The sequence below is a fragment of the Diorhabda sublineata genome, chromosome 4 (assembly GCF_026230105.1).
Source record: "Diorhabda sublineata isolate icDioSubl1.1 chromosome 4, icDioSubl1.1, whole genome shotgun sequence".
Taxonomy (NCBI): Eukaryota; Metazoa; Arthropoda; class Insecta; order Coleoptera; family Chrysomelidae; genus Diorhabda; species Diorhabda sublineata.
The window spans coordinates 35,774,646-35,796,345 of NC_079477.1; the positions used below are offsets into that span (position 1 = coordinate 35,774,646).

Below are 21,700 nucleotides of genomic sequence, written 5' to 3' on the forward strand. Positions count from 1 at the left end.
TTTTTAATAAAAGGATATCTAAAAAAGGATATCAACTTAATATCATTTCTGAGTACAATTAATAATTCTGAAAAAAATAATTCGTTATCATTTTGATAAGAATATTTTTTTCGAACAAACCTGATTTGAATTTTGGATTAAGTTGTCTTGCTTCGTTCAAAATTTCGATTTTTTTAGCGTTATCTGTAATAAAAACGAAATTAGATACGGAAAAACGATTCGAAATATACAAATTTACTCAAAGATATCGAATACGCGGTAGGTTCTCGGGGCTCCGATAAAAATTGTTCCTCCAATTTATAACCAGATGATATGACACTACATTTTTTCACGTGTTCGTTCACTTTATCTAATACTAAGCTATGTTTTTTATCAATAGGACAAACGACTTTTTCTGGTGCCTAAAAAGTCGAAAGATATACCACTAAATTATATGAATATATTGAAAAGTATTACTTCCAACACTGCTTTTGCCGTCCAACCTAAATAATTCAATATAGAATCCACTTTATCCTTCGTAGAATTTATATACTGTTTCAAACTGTGTAACTGCTTTTTTCTAACATCAATATTAAAACTCATTTCTATATAATATCAAATTTTAATGAAACGAAATTGAAAACTACGATTAGAAACGTCAAAAATCTTCTTCTTTTATTTAAATTTTACGTATCACTTCAACTTCAAAACATAGATAAATATATAATTAGATTCGGTATAAAATACATTATTGTCTGAAACAATATTTATAAACTAAAATATATATATAAAAATGATGGAGTACTAAAATATAAAGCGATAATTACCTGGTATTTTATCAGTTTCTCATTAGTTATCTATCAACATTAGTAAGTAGGTTATTAAATGACGTTGCATAAAAAAGAAGAGACAACAGGATTTTTCTATCATATAAAATACATTTTTAATATGATAAGTATAATAAACATGATATTTTTACAATAATTAAATGTTTTACTTAAAAAAACTGTAATTATCTGGTATTTTCACACTTTTTATTATTGGAAATGAAAATAGGTTTGCTTACGACGTTTGGAGAGAAAAAAAGAAGAGTCAATTATGTCATTATAACCAAAATGAATTCCCTAGCTCGAGCTTTTACTAAATTAAGTTTATTAGATACAACAAATATTTCTCACAGATTATGTAGTGTAAGATTCAAAGCAAAAATAGTTGAATTACCACAAATTGGACACGGGAAATGTTTTCGTCGTATCGTTCACTACCCCGAAGAATATACAGTGAAACCATTAAACGTAACGAATTTGGCTGGAAGAGACCCTAAAACCGGTAGAATGATAGTGAAAGGAATCGGAGGCGGTATAAAACATAAATACCATTGGATAGATTGGAAACGAGTGGGCCCAAATGAAGAAGGAAAAGTACAAACTGAAAAAGTAATCAAGATAATCAAAGACGGTTGTCGAACTGCTAATATCGCTTTGGTAGCCCACGGAGATAAACTCAAATACATTTTAGCGACCGTTAACATGAAACCTGGGGATATTTTAAAAACTTCCTGTTACATACCGAGAATACCGGGTGAGTACTAATTAAATATATGTGAATTTAGTGGTTTTTTTTTTCGTATATGTTTGTAGTTCGACCCAACGAAGGGGACGCTTATCCTTTGGGGGCCCTCCCGTTGGGTACGCAGGTGCACAACGTCGAAAAATATCCCGGTGTGGGGGGATTTCTCGTACATTCCGCGGGTACTTACGCTACGATTTTAAGAAAAGCCAAAGACGATCGCGTCGTTATAATGACGCCGTCGAAAAAAGAATTCAGTTTACCAGCAACTTGTATGTGTACTGTTGGTAGGTTGAGTAACATAGAACACGGTAGCACTCCCATTGGTTCCGCCCAACGTAACCGTGAATTGGGTAACCGACCGCGGTCGGGGTTGTGGCAGAGGAAGAGAGGAATCCACGGGAGGAAGATAAGAAGACCCCCACCGGTTAAAATGATCGTAGATAAACCAAAGGACGAAAGGGAGACGATAGTGTTTACTTGCGATAGGCCGTTCGTGAAAACCCCTAGGTTCCAATTCCACTACTGAAATTCGTTTTTTTTAATAAAATGTTTGTTATAATGGAGAGTGTTTGATTTTTTTTAAAAAAAACCCAAAAATTCGTTTTGAACCAACTTCGTGTGTTGAAATTGTCAAACATAACCTCAAACGTTTGTTTCGCGAATACTGACGTCATATGGGAAGCCATGACAGTTAATAAACAACTTCATCGGATTAAAAACAACCTTCAATTAACCATATTGTCATATTTGAACCCCCGTATCCCAGTTATGTCAATATTTAGGACAATGTCAATTTTTTTTTACATAAAGTGATACTTTAAGATTCTTTCAAAATTTGAGCTCAAAATTTTCATTATTTCAATCTGTATTAATTTTTCAGCGAAAATAAGTTTTAGAATTCATATTTTCTTCCTTTGAACACCCTTATCTCAGTTACACCAACATTAAGGACACTGTCAATTTTTTTATAAAGAAAATTATCCATTAAGGAGGTTTTTTCAAAATTTGAGCTCAAAATTTCCATTATTTTGATCTTTGTTAATTTTTTCAGTGGAAATAAGTATAAGAATTCGTATTTTCATTTTTTGTACCCCCGTATATATCCATTTAATTAACTTTTGGAAGACTGACAATTCTTTTATTACGAAAATGATCTTTTAAGAAGTTCCTTCAAAATTTTAACTTGAAATTTCCATTATTTCGATCTTTACGAATTTTTAAATGATAACAAGTTTTCGAACTTATATTTTAATACTTTTAACCCCCATACCTCAGTTACAGGAACAATTAAGTCATTGTGATTTTTTTTATGTAAAAAATGACCATTCACGACGATTCCTATGAAAATTAATGATAACAAGAGTTCGATTCACGGGAAAAACACGAAAAATCGGTCCGATGACGTCATGGAAAAACTTCATTGCATTAAAGTTGTCAAACATAACCTGAAACGTTCAATTTGCGAATTCTGACGTCATATGGAAGCCATTACAATTTCGAAAAGTGACGTCATAATTTGTGTAACGAAACAGCATTGAATTAAAAACATAACCTCACATGTTCGTGTTGTAAATTTGAAAATTTTATTCTTATCGGAAAAAATATTACGTTTGAATATGAATATAATCGAAAAAGATTTTATTGGGACGAGTAAAATAACGAAAATTGTGAAATTACAACGACTAGTCACATGATGTGACATTTTATTGAAATTTTCAAAACATAACCTCAAATGCTTGCTTGAAAACCGCGATGTTTCAAAATCGTGAAACTTAACCTCAAACTTTGGTTGAGCAAACTTTGACGTTATACGATGAAACATGACAGTTTTCGCACGTATCCACGATGTATATATTTTTAAAATTTTTAATCTGTTTAATACGTTTAATTATTATTATTACGTACAATTATGTCATTTGTCACTGGAATTCATCGAAATAAATTTTTTTATGTAATTTTCAAAATTTTTAATAAAATTTTGATTTCTTCCTCGATACGGTCCTGTTTATACTCCGAGTGGAACCGATCGATAGTCACCTGAACGTTTTTACCCATCAAGACGGCTTCGATTTTGATATATCCGGGTAATCGGAAGTGCGCATGTGTATTTACGTCCAAAATGCGTGTCAGTTTAGATGCGATTTTAACCTGTTAGAAAAAAAGAAAGTAGGGAAAGTGATCTTAAAATAATGGCGGAATTCCATCTCGATTTGAATAATTCCTTAGATATGCGTATAGCTGAATTTAAAAACGATCCCGAAAAAATAAAAGTCGTCAATGAATTCTTGAACGAAATATTCGAGAAGGCGCAAAAAGAAGCCGAAAAAAAAAATGGTAAACAAAAAGGAAAATTGGTACGTTAAAATAAATCAATTAGATCGTATTTAATTTAAAAAAAAAATATTGTTTTTAATCCCCAGGACGCGTTAGGATTCCAAAGTAAGTATAAATCTTTTTATTTTTAATATTAAAAATAAATCAATATAATATTCAGCGCATGCTCCCACTACTAATGGTATGGAGAAAGTATTTGTGACATAGAACCATAGAAAATGAGATTTTTATAAAAAAAAAGAAGAAAATAAAAAATAGTAGTTCAATTGTTCGACGTATTTAAATAGGTTATGTTAATATCTTGTCTAATCATAGTATTTATACAGCCAATAGTGGCGGGGAACTTGGTTAAATTAATGTATAGCACATATAGGGGAATAAAATGAGGTTAGGACAGCTAATTATTTTTCTACAGACGGGGCGGCTTTGATATAAAATTTCAAATACCGAATAGGAAAACAAAATAAAACAAATTTATATAGGGTAATAAGCTCCGTTTAAAAACTATTCTATACCGAAAGGAGAAACGAAATAAAATTTATTTATATTTATAAGTACCGTATAAAGACTAACCTAAACCAAATGGGGTAAAGAAATAAATCAAACGGGGTGTTACGAACCGGTTAAGGTCTAATACGAGTTGTTTGAATGTTTCAGATGGGTCTAAAAAAATTGGAGTTTGGTCTAACAGAGCGAGAACTTCGGCGAGATCTTTCGCATCTAGAATATTCACGACTATATGCAATTGCACGAATTCGGTTAAAACTACGTTTATTTCTAAAAATAACGGCAATAATTGATAAAAAAATAATACGTTTCTAATGTATTGAAACCCTCTTCAGGTTTTTCATTCTTCAAATACGAAAATACGACTTTTCGGTTTTACTCCTTCGATAAAAATGTGAATTTTTTAAGCAATAATTGATGAATGAAGATGAAAAAAATTGAACGAGGGTTGTTTTTAGTAAAAATAAAATGGTTTTCCTTTGATGTCCTTCCAAATGTAACCCAAGCAAATATTTAAAAATGTGTGGTGAAAAAAAATGTTTATCAGACTTTTGTTTAGAAGATTTTGATTGAACTCGTATATTTACGATTTCTGTATTATTTAAATGCGATTATACTATCAGGGTATATATAAAAACGTATTTAAGTAACTATATTTAATCAATAATTGATGTGACAATCATAAGAAATTTCTAAATAACAATTTAATCCAGTTCAAACTGATATTTATCGACTTTTTCGAACGTATTGTGTGAAAAAATGTATCATTTTTTCGATTTTGTTAAACCAAGGGTGTCTACTTATATTTTATTGGCGAAATAAATACTAAATAATATACAAAATTAGTTGATTTGTCTATATGTTTTGATATAATTATATTGCCTCATTTATACCAATAGTTAGGACGATGCCAATTTTTTTATAAAGAAAATTATTCCTTAACTAGGTTTCTTTGAAATTTGTATTAAAAATTTCCATTATTTTGATCTTCATTAATTTTTAAATGGTAACAAGTATTTGAATTCATATTTTCATTCTCTGACCCCCGTATCTCAGTTACAATAACATTAAGGATATTACCAATTTTTTTATGAATAAAATGATTCTTAATGTAAGTTACTGTGAAATTTGAACTCAATATTTCAAATAATTTCGTCAGTATGAATTTCTAAAAGATTACATGTTTTCAGACTCAAATTTTTATACTTTGAACCCCCATATATCGGTTACAGCAACATTTACGACATTGTTAATTTTTTTATGAATAGAATGATCCTTGATATAAGTTACTGTAAAATTTGAATTCAATATTTCAAATAATTTGGTCAAATGTTTTCAGATTCAAATTTTCATACTTTAAGCCCCCGTATCTCATTTATACCAACTTTTACGACATCATCGATTTTTTTCTGATAAAATGATCTTATAAAAACATTCCTTTGAAATATTATCCCGAAATCTTCATTATTTTTATCTATATGAATTTTTGAATGAATCAAATCCTGTAATCATCAATTCAATTACATTCAGGGAACAGTAAAAAATAGGAGAGAACTTATAAGAAAAGTAAACACTCTGGTTAAATACTTATTATGAGAATTTTAATAAAAACTTACCCAAATTTTAAATTATTTATTTAACTATCCGTGTCACATTGAAATAACAAGTGATATCTTCTGATTTATAAGTCACTATTTTCGATTCGTAAGGGGGATACATATTATATACCACACCTTCCCTTAAATCGATATTTACACTTTTGTTAATCAATATTAACACCAAATTCAAATTTTCACCACTACCCTCGTATAATTCGTCACATTCGACAACTAAGTTCCCGTATTCATCACGAATTTTAATCACTTTGAATTTAACAACGTTTTTAACGATATCACACGATTTTTTCACGTAAAGTTCGTGTTTCCATATAGAAAGTCGTGTTTTTTGTAAATCCAAAGTTTTTTTCAACATAAAAGCCAAACCTTTCTTTTTATATCGTTTCTTTTTAATACAGGGTTGATAATATAAACTACCACTCGAACCACTGTCGTTTTTCGTAGTCGTACTACCGGAATCTGTTGTTTTAAATTCGGGCGATTCACTGTCTATTATTTGGGTTAATGATGGACATTCCTTAGATTTTTTAAATTTCGATCTTATTTCTTTTATTTTACGTTTACTACCTATAATAGGAGACGATTCCTCAACGTTTACGCTGTTAATTATAGGAGACTTATCGGGACTGCTGAATGAAACTTTGTCTTCTTCGTTTATATCCGATATAAATAATTCCTCGTTGTCAGTATCAGAACTACTCCAGGATATATATTCCTGGCTACTTTTAGGTTCTTCGTGTATTTTATTTAGCCAACGTTTCTTATCAACCATTTTATAACAAATTTTCATAAATATTTGTATTATAACCTCAAATTGAAGTTTAAATTTTCTTCTTTTTTATTCATATTTTATAAAGTAATACTACATCAAACCATAGAGTTAATACTATTAATAGTAATTCTGTGTTAATACATTAAACGTCCTATACAGAAAGTGAGATTTTCTTCTTTTTTTATATATATATATATTTATTAACGGTAATGTAAAGGGTATTTTACACTGAAATCAATTTAATTAAAAAGTTTATTTTCTTGTAAATACGGATGTAAATGTTGATAAGAATGTGCTATACCGCAATTGTAGAAATTAATCATTTCAGTATAAGCGAGATGATGTTGCGTTTCGGTTTTAATGTTACCGTTTTCAGTTTTTACGCTCGATTGGTATTTTATGGTGTTTTCTGAGTGTCCTCCGTACGCCATGTTGAAGAGAGCTTCCGGGTCGCAAACAAATTTATAGACGTACCTTTCGCCTGTAAAAATAAATGATATACAATAAAAAAAAATAAATAAATGAGTAAAAATTTACCTGCTACTTTTTGCATTATTCCTTTTTCGTAGTAGTATCTCAAAGATCGGCTGAGTTTATCGTAATTCATGGCGGGGCGGTTTTTTTGAGCACCCCAACGTCGTGCTACCTACAACATCAAATTATTTTTCGATGTACGATTTTCAAATATTTTGTGATTATGTAAAAAATTGTAATATAATTATTACTTCTTCGGGTTCTATTAGTTTAAATTCCATTCCTTTTCCTGTCCAAGCGATACAACCCGCGCTGGCGTCCGGGGCATCTAATAATGCAACCAAAAATTGCCATAATTGTAAAGAACCTCTTCTCCCGTTCGAATTAGAAACGTTACTACTTTTAGTATTTTTTAGTTTTTCTAAAGGTTTTTCAGAATAATCTGAAAATAGCATATTATTATACTATAAATATAATTTCGATTAACCAAGTGTAAAACGAGCTTAAGCTATAAGATTTACTTCAAGGTCAATCCGGTCATTCCTTTTTTTAACTTTATTTATTATTCTTCTTTTAACAATCGATTAAAAAATAAATTTTGATATATAAATAGAATAAAATAATAATTTCATACGTATAAAACTAGAAATATGAAAGTTATACAAAAAGAACCACGTTAAACATCGCCGCCATTTAAATTTGTTTACCATAAGGGGTTTTGTTAATAATCGAGTTGTTTACTGACAAGATTCCGTATACCCCTGTGAGTGTACGTTTAATGAAACCCTCGGGTGTATCGTTTAGTCGGGGGGTCGAAGATTTTAATTGAAACGAATCAATATTAATACGGCTATTAAATACACCCTTAATCCATTACACTTCTTCATAATGTATGCGAAATTAACTAACATTACGCCAGGTAATGTAAAGTCAAAATTTAATATGAACAATTTCGAGATAACTAAATATGATTATTTTTTCTTTTACACTTTTAATTTCGAGATTTGATCAATTTTGTAAAAAATTGAATATATATACAGAGTAATCTATGTGTATACGAAATCAAAACTCGGTAATATGTCAAATTTTTTTTTAGTTTTGTGGTTTTGACAAGAAAAAAGTACACAGAGTGTATTGCACTATAGTGTAGTGTAATAAAGGTACTATTATCTAGCATACTACAGTTTCGTTTAGTGTACTGTAGTAAAGAAATTTATTTGTGTTATATAGTATAGTATAGTTTGTGTATGACAGTGTAGTTTAGTGTAATGTAGAATAAAATGGTGTAGTCTAAAGTATTATAGTGTATTCCATTGCATTGTAGTGTAGTTCAGTGCAGGTTAGAGTAATACCTCGTTCAAAGTAATACAGTGTAACGTAGTGTACTCCACAACTTCATTATGGTTTAGTTTATTATTATTCAATTCAATTTAGTCTAGTGCAGTTTGTGTACGACAGAGTAGTGTAGGATATGTTATTGTCGTATAGCTTAATGTAATACAATACAATATAATGTAGAGTATTATCGTGTAGTGTAATATAGTGTAAAACTTTATCAATCAATTCAATCTAGTGTAGTGTAGTTTGTCTATTGTAGCTTAGAGCTCATAATCATAGGATTTTGTTGACATTTTCCAATACCTATCGGAATTAAAACAACTTGTTTGTTTTTAAACGACCTCGTATATTACAATATAAAATAAATTGTTCGTCAAATGATATGTTTTCATATCGAGTTTGTCACGTTATTAAGAAATCGCGAAAGCAATTTGCAGGGTAAATATAGAAGTCAGATTTACTTGATAATCAAATTCGATTCCCCCTACGGGGTTGGCGGTAAAGAAGAAGACGTAAAAAAATCTGTAGATACCATAACAAACCGAGTGTCGAATAAAGTGTTTATCAATGGGTGGCTTACACTCTATGTAGATTTTTTAATATCGAAAGAATGCGTTTTGATTTTCAATGAGAATAGAAAAAAAAACCGCCAAGTGATATGTTCGTCACGTATACCGTCTCGAATTTAGATCGGATCACTTCGGAATACGAATTGGATCAGATGTTTTCATTTAATTTCCCCCTGAATATTAATGTTTTGAAACAATAAATAAACAATCAAAAAATACAAATTTAAACAAAATATATCGTTAATATTATAAATTGAATATTTTCCTGAAAATAAATAAATTTTTAGTTGTAGAATACGTCGCGCCATCTATCGATGAAAACTACTAATAATAATGACACGTCATAATAATTATTTACCTTTATATTCTCTGTCTGTGGGTTCTTGTTTGATGATTAAATCATTTTGATTTACGTTATTATTATCACCTGGAGTATTAATTTTAGTATGGGATATTTTATTGCATAAATTATTAGAATAAATACAGCCGGTATTATGGTAACCATTCGTATAGACGCCGTCGAAATGTGTATACGAAACAGGACCGTAATTAGGAGATTTTCCATGAATCTCAGTTGTATTTAATTCCGATTTTAAACCTAAAAAAAAACAGTTTAAACGCAATAAGACATCTTATATTTAGTATTCGACGATAAAATACTGATCAGATAATTATATAAAATCGAGTTAATGTACTGGAATAGAGAGAGATGGGGAAAAAACTGTCAGATGCGGTATGAAATTCAACTTCATCGTAAAGAGGGTGTATCCCGCTGTGCATTTACCCACGAAAACGTTTCTATATTCTAAAAGAACTACTGACAGATTGATCTCTAAACACAGCGTGTTACCTTATACTAAACCGCCTCTTTACCAAACTATATGACGTATCTGCCTCTCTCGACGTTCGTATAATTGAAAAATTCGTTATTTAAAACAAAATATCATGGAGAAACAGTTTTCAGTTACATATTAACTACGTTTCGTTATATGGAGACGTTCTAAGGGCGAGTTTAAGTTTTTTTTACGTATTTAATTGAATTTGATGATTTTTCTTACCGTTTTCCGTGTTTGTGTGAAATTCTGAATCATTATTATATGATTCACTATCGTCTGTACCGCAATTACTTCCTGGAAATGATTAAATTGATTGAAAACACTTTTTAGAAATCATATTTTTTAGTTTGATGCCCCGCATCTCAGTTATTCTAACGTTTAAGAAGATGTTGATTTTTTTGTGAATGAATAGATCCTTTATCTGAGTTCTATGAAAATTTGAGCTCAATATTCTCAATATTGTGATCGGTATTAATTTTTAAGTAATAACCAATTTTCGAACTGGTATTTTAATTATTTGAAACCCCATAGTTCAAAAATACCAACGTTGAAGATACTGTGATTTTTTTTATCAAAAAAAGGATCCTTTATCTAGGTTCTATAAAAATTTGAGCTCAATATTCTCGATATTGTGATCGGTATTAATTTTTAAGTAATAACCAATTTTCGAACTGGTATTTTCTTTATTTGAAACCCAATATCTCAAAAATACCAACGTTAAGGATACTGTGATTTTTTTTATTGAAAAAAGGATCTTTTATCTAGGTCCTATAAAAATTTGAGCTCAATATTCTCAATATTGTGATCGGTATTAATTTTTAAGTAATAACCAATTTTCGAACTGGTATTTTAATTATTTGAAACCCCATAGTTCAAAAATACCAACGTTGAAGATACTGTGATTTTTTTTATCAAAAAAAGGATCCTTTATCTAGGTTCTATAAAAATTTGAGCTCAATATTCTCGATATTGTGATCGGTATTAATTTTTAAGTAATAACCAATTTTCGAACTGGTATTTTCTTTATTTGAAACCCAATATCTCAAAAATACCAACGTTAAGGATACTGTGATTTTTTTTATTGAAAAAAGGATCTTTTATCTAGGTCCTATAAAAATTTGAGCTCAATATTCTCAATATTGTGATCGGTATTAATTTTTAAGTAATAACCAATTTTCGAACTGGTATTTTAATTATTTGAAACTCAATAGTTCAAAAATACCAACGTTAAGGATACTGTGATTTTTTTTATTAAAGAAAAGATCCTTTATCTAGGTCCTATAAAAATTTGAGCTCAATATTCTCAATATTGTGATCGGTATTAATTTTTAAGTAATAACCAATTTTCGAACTGGTATTTTAATTATTTGAAACCCCATATCTCAAAAATACCAACGTTGAGGATACTGTGATTTTTTTATCAAAAAAAGGATCCTTTATCTAGGTTCTATAAAAATTTGAGCTCAATATTCTCAATATTGTGATCGGTATTAATTTTTAAGTAATAACCAATTTTCGAACTGGTATTTTAATTATTTGAAACTCAATATCTCAAAAATACCTACCTTAAGGATACTATGATTTTTTTTATCAAAAAAAGGATCCTTTATCTAGGTTTTATAAAAATTTGAGCTCAATATTCTCAATATTGTGATCGGTATTAATTTTTAAGTAATAACCAATTTTCGAACTGGTATTTTCATTATTTGAAACCCCATAGTTCAAAAATACCAACGTTAAGGATACTGTGATTTTTTTTATCAAAAAAAGGATCTTTTATCTAGGTCCTATAAAAATTTGAGCTCAATATTCTCAATATTGTGATCGGTATTAATTTTTAAGTAATAACCAATTTTCGAACTGGTATTTTCATTATTTGAAACCCCATAGTTCAAAAATACCAACGTTAAGGATACTGTGATTTTTTTTATCAAAAAAAGGATCTTTTATCTAGGTCCTATAAAAATTTGAGCTCAATATTCTCAATATTGTGATCGGTATTAATTTTTAAGTAATAACCAATTTTCGAACTGGTATTTTAATTATTTGAAACCCCATATCTCAAAAATACCAACGTTGAGGATACTGTGATTTTTTTATCAAAAAAAGGATCCTTTATCTAGGTTCTATAAAAATTTGAGCTCAATATTCTCGATATTGTGATCGGTATTAATTTTTAAGTAATAACCAATTTTCGAACTGGTATTTTAATTATTTGAAACTCAATATCTCAAAAATACCTACCTTAAGGATACTATGATTTTTTTTATTAAAGAAAAGATCCTTTATCTAGGTCCTATAAAAATTTGAGCTCAATATTCTCAATATTGTGATCGGTATTAATTTTTAAGTAATAACCAATTTTCGAACTGGTATTTTCATTATTTGAAACCCCATAGTTCAAAAATACCAACGTTAAGGATACTGTGATTTTTTTTATCAAAAAAAGGATCTTTTATCTAGGTCCTATAAAAATTTGAGCTCAATATTCTGAATATTGTGATCGGTATTAATTTTTAAGTAATAACCAATTTTCGAACTGGTATTTTAATTATTTGAAACCCCATATCTCAAAAATACCAACGTTGAGGATACTGTGATTTTTTTTATCAAAAAAAGGATCTTTTATCTAGGTCCTATAAAAATTTGAGCTCAATATTCTCAATATTGTGATCGGTATTAATTTTTAAGTAATAACCAATTTTCGAACTGGTATTTTAATTATTTGAAACCCCATATCTCAAAAATACCAACGTTGAGGATACTGTGATTTTTTTTATCAAAAAAAGGATCCTTTATCTAGGTTCTATAAAAATTTGAGCTCAATATTCTCGATATTGTGATCGGTATTAATTTTTAAGTAATAACCAATTTTCGAACTGGTATTTTCTTTATTTGAAACTCAATATCTCAAAAATACCAACGTTAAGGATACTGTGATTTTTTTTATTGAAAAAAGGATCTCTTATCTAGGTCCTATAAAAATTTGAGCTCAATATTCTCAATATTGTGATCGGTATTAATTTTTAAGTAATAACGAATTTTCGAACTGGTATTTTAATTATTTGAAACCCCATATCTCAAAAATACCAACGTTGAGGATACTGTGATTTTTTTTATCAAAAAAAGGATCCTTTATCTAGGTTTTATGAAAATTTGAGCTCAATATTCTCGATATTGTGATCGGTATTAATTTTTAAGTAATAACCAATTTTCGAACTGGTATTTTAATTATTTGAAACTCAATATCTCAAAAATACCTACCTTAAGGATACTATGATTTTTTTTATTAAAGAAAGGATCCTTTATCTAGGTCCTATAAAAATTTGAGCTCAATATTCTCAATATTGTGATCGGTATTAATTTTTAAGTAATAACCAATTTTCGAACTGGTATTTTAATTATTTGAAACTCAATATCTCAAAAATACCTACCTTAAGGATACTGTGATTTTTTTTATCAAAAAAAGGATCCTTTATCTAGGTTTTATAAAAATTTGAGCTCAATATTCTCGATATTGTGATCGGTATTAATTTTTAAGTAATAACCAATTTTCGAACTGGTATTTTCTTTATTTGAAACTCAATATCTCAAAAATACCAACGTTAAGGATACTGTGATTTTTTTTATTGAAAAAAGGATCTCTTATCTAGGTCCTATAAAAATTTGAGCTCAATATTCTCAATATTGTGATCGGTATTAATTTTTAAGTAATAACGAATTTTCGAACTGGTATTTTAATTATTTGAAACCCCATATCTCAAAAATACCAACGTTGAGGATACTGTGATTTTTTTTATCAAAAAAAGGATCCTTTATCTAGGTTTTATGAAAATTTGAGCTCAATATTCTCGATATTGTGATCGGTATTAATTTTTAAGTAATAACCAATTTTCGAACTGGTATTTTAATTATTTGAAACTCAATATCTCAAAAATACCTACCTTAAGGATACTATGATTTTTTTTATTAAAGAAAGGATCCTTTATCTAGGTCCTATAAAAATTTGAGCTCAATATTCTCAATATTGTGATCGGTATTAATTTTTAAGTAATAACCAATTTTCGAACTGGTATTTTAATTATTTGAAACTCAATATCTCAAAAATACCTACCTTAAGGATACTGTGATTTTTTTTATCAAAAAAAGGATCCTTTATCTAAGTTTTATAAAAATTTGAGCTCAATATTCTCGATATTGTGATCGGTATTAATTTTTAAGTAATAACCAATTTTCGAACTGGTATTTTAATTATTTGAAGCCCCATATCTCAAAAATAAGTACGTTAACGATACTGTGAATTTTTTAATTAAGAAACATAACATTCAGAAAGGACTCTTCCAAATTAGAGCTCAATATTACCAATATTGCGATCTGTATTAATTTTTAAGTAATAACCAATTTTCGAACTGGTATTTTCATTATTTGAAACCCCATAGTTCAAAAATACCAACGTTAAGGATACTGCAATTTTTTTTATTCAAAATAAGATCCTGTAGGTAAGTCCTATGAAAATTTGAGCTCAATATTCTCTATATTGTGATCGGTATTAATTTTTAAATGTTAACCAATTTTGGAACTACTATATTAAGTATTTGAAACCCCATATCTCAAAAATAACAACGTTTATGATACTGTAAATTTTTTAATTAAGAAACATATCCTTCAGGAAGGACTCTTCCAAATTAGAGCTCAATATTATCAATATTGCGATCTGTATTAATTTTTAAGTAATAACGAATCTTCGAACTGGTATTTTGATTATTTGAAACCCCATATCTCAAAAATACCAACGTTAAGGATACTGTAATTTTTTTTATTCAAAATAAGATCCTGTAGGTAAGTCCTATGAAAATTTGAGCTCAATATTCTCTATTTTGTGATCTGTATTAATTTTTAATTGACAACATGCTTTACAACTTATAATATCAAACTTTGACGCCCCGTACTTCAGTAATAAAAACGCTGAGTACACTGTCAATTTTTTCATAGTTAGAATGATCCTTTAGGAAATTTCCTTCAAAATTTCATCTCGATATGTCGATTATTTCGAACAATATGATTTTTTGAAAGAAACAGACAATTTCACAATATACAATATCTGGCCCAGCTTACGTAGCTCGAGAATTCACTTGAGCGCTTCGCAACTTGATCAAATCCAAATTATTCCTATTTAACGTATATATGACTAATTTTTTTCCATTTGAAGCTCGTATTTACCCGTTCCCTAAGGATACCAGTCCATTATTTAACCTTTTGAATTATTAATGGCCTACAACAGGTGAAAAGCTTTTCGTTACAGAGACCATTTTGTATCTATCTCGTTCTAATCACGTTCGAGCGATAAAGATGATGGAAGAGTACGTTACCTAACTCGCATTTATTCCATTAATAATGGAGAAGTGGGTATTACTTACCATCTTGATGCCAGGAGTTCCTCCAATCCGTCGGGAATGAGGCTGTTGGGATAAAGTTTAAATATAAAACAATTTATACAGGCGTATCGTGAAAATAAACGAAGCGGCTTGATTTTTTTGACAAGCGCGTGTGTTTTTATTTCTTTTAACAGTGTTTTGTTAGTTGATTTAAGTGTGGGAGCGATCGGAAGAGAAATAAATTGATTTTTTTTTTCAGACAAACAAAAAACGTACTTACCGTTAGGTGGCGTTGTTTTATAATTTTCCGTAGTATGATGGGGGTAACATGTGCCGAATGGGGATCCGAAAAAACATCCCTGGAAAACAATTGTTTTTGGATTTCGAATTTACGAATATTGTCAAAAAATATGAAAATTGTTTTTTTAGCCCAAAATTTAGAAGTTCCGTTACTAAAATATGAATGAAATAGATTTTGGGCATAAATTCGACTACGAACATCGTCAAAAACCATGAAAAATGCCTTTTAGCCCAAAATTTAGAAGCTCCGTTGCCAAAATATGAATGAAATGGATTTTGGGCATAAATTCGACAACGAACATCGTCAAAAACCATAAAAAAGCTTTTTAAGCCCAAAATTCAGAAGCTCCGTTGCCAAAATATGAATGAAATGGATTTTGGGCATAAATTCGACTACGAACATCGTCAAAAACCATGAAAAATGCCTTTTAGCCCAAAATTTAGAAGCTCCGTTGCCAAAATATGAATGAAATGGATTTTGGGCATAAATTCGACAACGAACATCGTCAAAAACCATAAAAAAGCTTTTTAAGCCCAAAATTCAGAAGCTCTGTTGCCAAAATATGAATGAAATGGATTTTGGGCATAAATTCGACTACGAACATCGTCAAAAACCATAAAAAATACCTTTTAGCCCAAAATTTAGAAGTTCCGTTGCCAAAATATGAATGAAATGAATTTTGGGCATAAATTCGACTACGAACATCGTCAAAAACCATAAAAAATGCCTTTTAGCCCAAAATTTAGAAGCTTCGTTGCCAAAATATAAATGAAATGGGTTTTGGGCATAAATTCGACTACGAACATCGTCAAAAACCATAAAAAATGCTTTTTAAGCCCAAAATTCAGAAGCTCCGTTGCCAAAATATGAATGAAATAGATTTTGGGCATAAATTCGACTACGAACATCGTCAAAAACCATAAAAAATGCTTTTTAAGCCCAAAATTCAGAAGCTCCGTTGCCAAAATATGAATGAAATGAATTTTGGGCATAAATTCGACTACGAACATCGTCAAAAACCATAAAAAATGCCTTTTCAGCCCAAAATTTAGAAGCTCCGTTGCCAAAATATGAATGAAAAGGATTTTGGGCATAAATTCGACTACGAACATCGTCAAAACTAATAAAAAATGCCTTTTTAGCCCAAAATTCAGAAGCTCCGTTGCCAGAATATGAATGAAATAGATTTTGGGCATAAATTCGACTACGAACATCGTCAAAAACCATAAAAAATGCTTTTTAAGCCCAAAATTCAGAAGCTCCGTTGCCAAAATATGAATGAAATGAATTTTGGGCATAAATTCGACTACGAACATCGTCAAAAACCATAAAAAATGCTTTTTAAGCCCAAAATTCAGAAGCTCCGTTGCCAAAATATGAATGAAATAGATTTTGGGCATAAATTCGACTACGAACATCGTCAAAAACCATAAAAAATGCTTTTTAAGCCCAAAATTCAGAAGCTCCGTTGCCAAAATATGAATGAAATGAATTTTGGGCATAAATTCGACTACGAACATCGTCAAAAACCATAAAAAATGCCTTTTCAGCCCAAAATTTAGAAGCTCCGTTGCCAAAATATGAATGAAATGGATTTTGGGCATAAATTCGACTACTAAATTCGACAAAAACTATAAAAAATAGCTTAGAAATGAATATATTATGACAAAATCTGTCAAAATGACAGTTACTAGATATTTTTTATCCCAATTACGTCGAAAATCCACATTTTTTTCCACCCAATATCGATCTTCCGAAAGACAAAGTTTGAATATAAATATTTTAAGGACTTTTCGTAATAACCAGCCATTATGGGTATGTAAAATGATTTTTATAATTTGAATTTCATTGGGAAAATTCATCGCGGCATTCGGCTAATAAGGAAATTAGACAATTTCTTACCTGAAATGTCATTTAACGAATTGATGACTTTTAGTATCATCAATCATTAAATTGACTTCAGATTTACTCACTTTTCGTTAGAACAAACAATTTGATCGTTTCTTATTATATGTTAGTTGAATCAATTTCGAAACTTACAGGGTGATACATTTCACTTTGATTTAGATTTGAATTTTTTTTGTCAAACTTTATCCTTGTATAATTTCTAGAATTATGAATTTAGAGTAACTTAATAAAAATATTCATTTAGGTATATCTTTAATCTTTAAATTGTCGCAAATTTCAACTCAATATCTTTTATAGTTTTTTCGTTATCTCGATTTAAATGGAGGCATCGAAGTTTTTTTGAACAAATTTTAATTAACAATTAATTCTTGATTGAAAGAAAAATAATGAATAATAATAATATTTTTTAAAAAAACTCGAAGATTTATAGTCATTTTACATAAAACAATTTGAAAAAATATCATATAATACAGGGTATAGTCAAATCTTTCATTTTAATTCGGAGGAAAATAAATACCAAGTTATTTAGACTGACGAAATATTTTAGAATTAATTTATTTTTTTACTGATACTTTACATATTTTTCTTTGGATTTATACCAATTTTAATATTCTCATTGTATAGAAATGAGCAGTAGAAATTTTTACACTGAATCATTTTATTAAAAATTTATTACTAACTTCCACCCTGTATATTTTCTATACTAATAGATATTGAAAAATCTTTCGAAAACTATCATTTAGATGTATCTGTACTCTATCGATTGATATAAGATTTTTTCTAAAATTTTCCATAGTTTTCACGTAATTGTTAATTATACGAGGGTACTACAAATTTTTTGCGAACTATTCGTTACATAATAGTCGTTTAAATAAATTAACATTTCTAAGAAAGTGAAAAATGTTCATAATTCTTATATTTATGGTCTTTCATGTTAATTATCAGGTTAATAACTTCCGAAAATTACAGGGTGATACATTTTACTTTGATTTAGATTTGAATTTTTTTTGTCAAACTTTATCCCTGTATAATTTCTAGAATTATGAATTTAGAGTAACTTAATAAAAATATTCATTTAGGTATATCTTTAATCTTTAAATTGTCGCAAATTTCAACTCAATATCTTTTATAGTTTTTTCGTTATCTCGATTAAAATGGAGGCATCGAAGTTTTTTTGAAAATATTTTAATTAACAATTAATTCTTGATTGAAAGAAAAATAATGAACAATAATAATATTTTTTAAAAAAACTCGAAGATTTATAGTCATTTTTCATAAAACAATTTGAAAAAATATCATATAATACAGGGTATAGTCAAATCTTTCATTTTAATTCGGAGGAAAATAAATACCAAGTTATTTAGACTTACGAAATATTTTAGAATTAATTTATTTTTTTACTGATACTTTACATATTTTTCTTTGGATTTATACCAATTTTAATATTCTCATTGTATAGAAATGAGCAGTAGAAATTTTTACACTGAATCATTTTATTAAAAATTTATTACTAACTTCCACCCTGTATATTTTCTATACTAATAGATATTGAAAAATCTTTCGAAAACTATCATTTAGATGTATCTGTACTCTATCGATTGATATAAGATTTTTTCTAAAATTTTCCATAGTTTTCACGTAATTGTTAATTATACGAGGGTACTACAAATTTTTTGCGAACTATTCGTTACATAATAGTCGTTTAAATAAATTAACATTTCTAAGAAAGTGAAAAATGTTCATAATTCTTATATTTATGGTCTTTCATGTTAATTATCAGGTTAATAACTTCCGAAAATTACAGGGTGATACATTTTACTTTGATTTAGATTTGAATTTTTTTTGTCAAACTTTATCCCTGTATAATTTCTAGAATTATGAATTTAGAGTAACTTAATAAAAATATTCATTTAGGTATATCTTTAATCTTTAAATTGTCGCAAATTTCAACTCAATATCTTTTATAGTTTTTTCGTTATCTCGATTAAAATGGAGGCATCGAAGTTTTTTTGAAAATATTTTAATTAACAATTAATTCTTGATTGAAAGAAAAATAATGAACAATAATAATATTTTTTAAAAAAACTCGAAGATTTATAGTCATTTTTCATAAAACAATTTGAAAAAATATCATATAATACAGGGTATAGTCAAATCTTTCATTTTAATTCGGAGGAAAATAAATACCAAGTTATTTAGACTTACGAAATATTTTAGAATTAATTTATTTTTTTACTGATACTTTACATATTTTTCTTTGGATTTATACCAATTTTAATATTCTCATTGTTTAAAAATAAGCAGTAGAAATTTTTACAGTGAATCATTTTGTTAAAAATTTATTACTAACTTCCACCCTGTATATTTTATATACTAATAGATATTGAAAAATATTTCGAAAACTATCATTTAGATGTATCTGTACTCTATCGATTGGTATAAGATTTTTTCTAAAATTTTCCATAGTTTTCACGTAATTGTTAATTATACGAGGGTACTACAAATTTTTTGCGAACTTTTCGTTACATAATAGTCGTTTAAATAAATTAACATTTCTAAAAAAGTGAAAAATGTTCATAATTCTTATATTTATGGTCTTTCTTGTTAATTATCAGGTTAATAACTTCCGAAAATTACAGGGTGATACATTTCACTTTGGTTTAGATTTGAATTTTTTTTTGTCAAACTTTATCCTTGTATAATTTCTAGAATTATGAATTTAGAGTAACTTAATAAAAATATTCATTTAGGTATATCTTTAATCTTTGAATTGTCGCAAATTTTAACTCAATATCTTTTATAGTTTTTTCGTTATCTCGATTTAAATGGAGGCATCGAAGTTTTTTTGAAAATATTTTAATTAACAATTAATTCTTGATTTAAAGAAAAATAATGAACAATTATAATATTTTTTAAAAAAACTCGAAGATTTATAGTCATTTTTTACTAAACGAGTTTAAAAAATATCATATAATACAGGGTATAGTCAAATATTTCATTTTAATTCGGAGGAAAATAAATACCAAGTTAGATAGACTGACGAAATATTTTAGAATTAATTTATTTTTTTACTGATACTTTACATATTTTTCTTTGGATTTATACCAATTTTAATATTCTCATTGTATAGAAATGAGCAGTAGAAATTTTTACAGTGAATCATTTTGTTAAAAATTTATTACTAACTTCCACCCTGTATATTTTCTATACTAATAGATATTGAAAAATATTTCGAAAACTATCATTTAGATGTATCTGTACTCTATCGATTGGTATAAGATTTTTTCTAGCATTTTCCATAGTTTCCACGTAATTGTTAATTATACGAGGGTACTACAAATTTTTCGTTGCATAATTGACGTTTAAATGAAAAAAATAGTAAAAAATCGACAAATTTCTATCTAAATCTTACATTTATCGATCCCAATGTTACGAAATTAATTTTTTTCCAACCACACCGCGGGTGAAAAACTTTTTCTTCTTCGTACAATACACACACACACTCCCCCAGACATTCATCGGGAGATCAAAGTGACAATACAAAGGTGTTGTGTTACTATTGTTTACTTTAGTCAATTGTCCCTTTTGTTAGTGTCGTTCGTTGATGGCCAATTTCATTTAAGTTAATTTGATGGTTGAATAAATCGATATTACCAGAAATCCCCACTAGCATTCCATAAATTCCATTTGAAAATTAACCGTAACGTTCTAATATCTCAAAAAAACAATTTTTTCCAGCCCCTAACACTATTTATCACAATATTTCGATAAATTAAAATCGTTTTTTATATCTATATACGTTACAATATATATTTAACTAATTTTTGATCGCTCGGTATATTTTAACCACTTTTAGACGTTCCTTTATTGACATAAGTAATAATCCTTCGGCTCGGGACGCAATCAACCCTTATTTAATTAATTTTAATCGTTACCCTCTCAATATTTTATATTTGCGATAGTCATTTATTAATTACCCTGTATATTTGTTTGATTTGTAATAAAATGGCACTCACCAATCTCCCTAGATCGTTGAAATTGGTCGAAAGTTCGTGGTCTTGACTCATTGTATTTTTTTTTTTTTTTAAACACTTTTTAACACTAATTTGTCTTATCGAA

At 28.4% G+C, this 21,700-nt stretch overlaps 3 protein-coding genes across 3 annotated transcripts; 2 read left to right on the forward strand and 1 right to left on the reverse strand.

The window, feature by feature from the left end:
* The first annotated feature begins 873 nt into the window (after nt 1-873).
* On the forward strand, nt 874-2,114 carry LOC130443307 (39S ribosomal protein L2, mitochondrial). Its single transcript, XM_056777873.1, has 2 exons — nt 874-1,560; nt 1,620-2,114. The coding sequence occupies exons 1-2, from the start codon at nt 1,026-1,028 to the stop codon at nt 2,075-2,077; spliced, it is 993 nt and encodes a 330-aa protein (XP_056633851.1). The 5' UTR covers nt 874-1,025; the 3' UTR covers nt 2,078-2,114.
* Nucleotides 2,115-3,624: 1,510 nt separating this feature from the next.
* On the forward strand, nt 3,625-6,013 carry LOC130443309 (uncharacterized). Its single transcript, XM_056777876.1, has 3 exons — nt 3,625-3,905; nt 3,972-3,990; nt 4,543-6,013. The coding sequence occupies exons 1-3, from the start codon at nt 3,741-3,743 to the stop codon at nt 4,683-4,685; spliced, it is 327 nt and encodes a 108-aa protein (XP_056633854.1). The 5' UTR covers nt 3,625-3,740; the 3' UTR covers nt 4,686-6,013.
* A 967-nt stretch (nt 6,014-6,980) lies between these two features.
* Nucleotides 6,981-21,648, reverse strand: LOC130443374 (transcription factor ets-4-like). The gene is made up of 8 exons (XM_056777947.1): nt 21,598-21,648; nt 15,653-15,731; nt 15,415-15,456; nt 10,220-10,291; nt 9,520-9,759; nt 7,506-7,696; nt 7,318-7,426; nt 6,981-7,261 (listed from the first exon to the last, which is right to left on the reverse strand). Exons 1-8 carry the CDS (start codon nt 21,646-21,648, stop codon nt 7,020-7,022), a joined length of 1,026 nt encoding a protein of 341 aa, XP_056633925.1. The 3' UTR covers nt 6,981-7,019.
* Between the last annotated feature and the right edge of the window lie 52 nt (nt 21,649-21,700).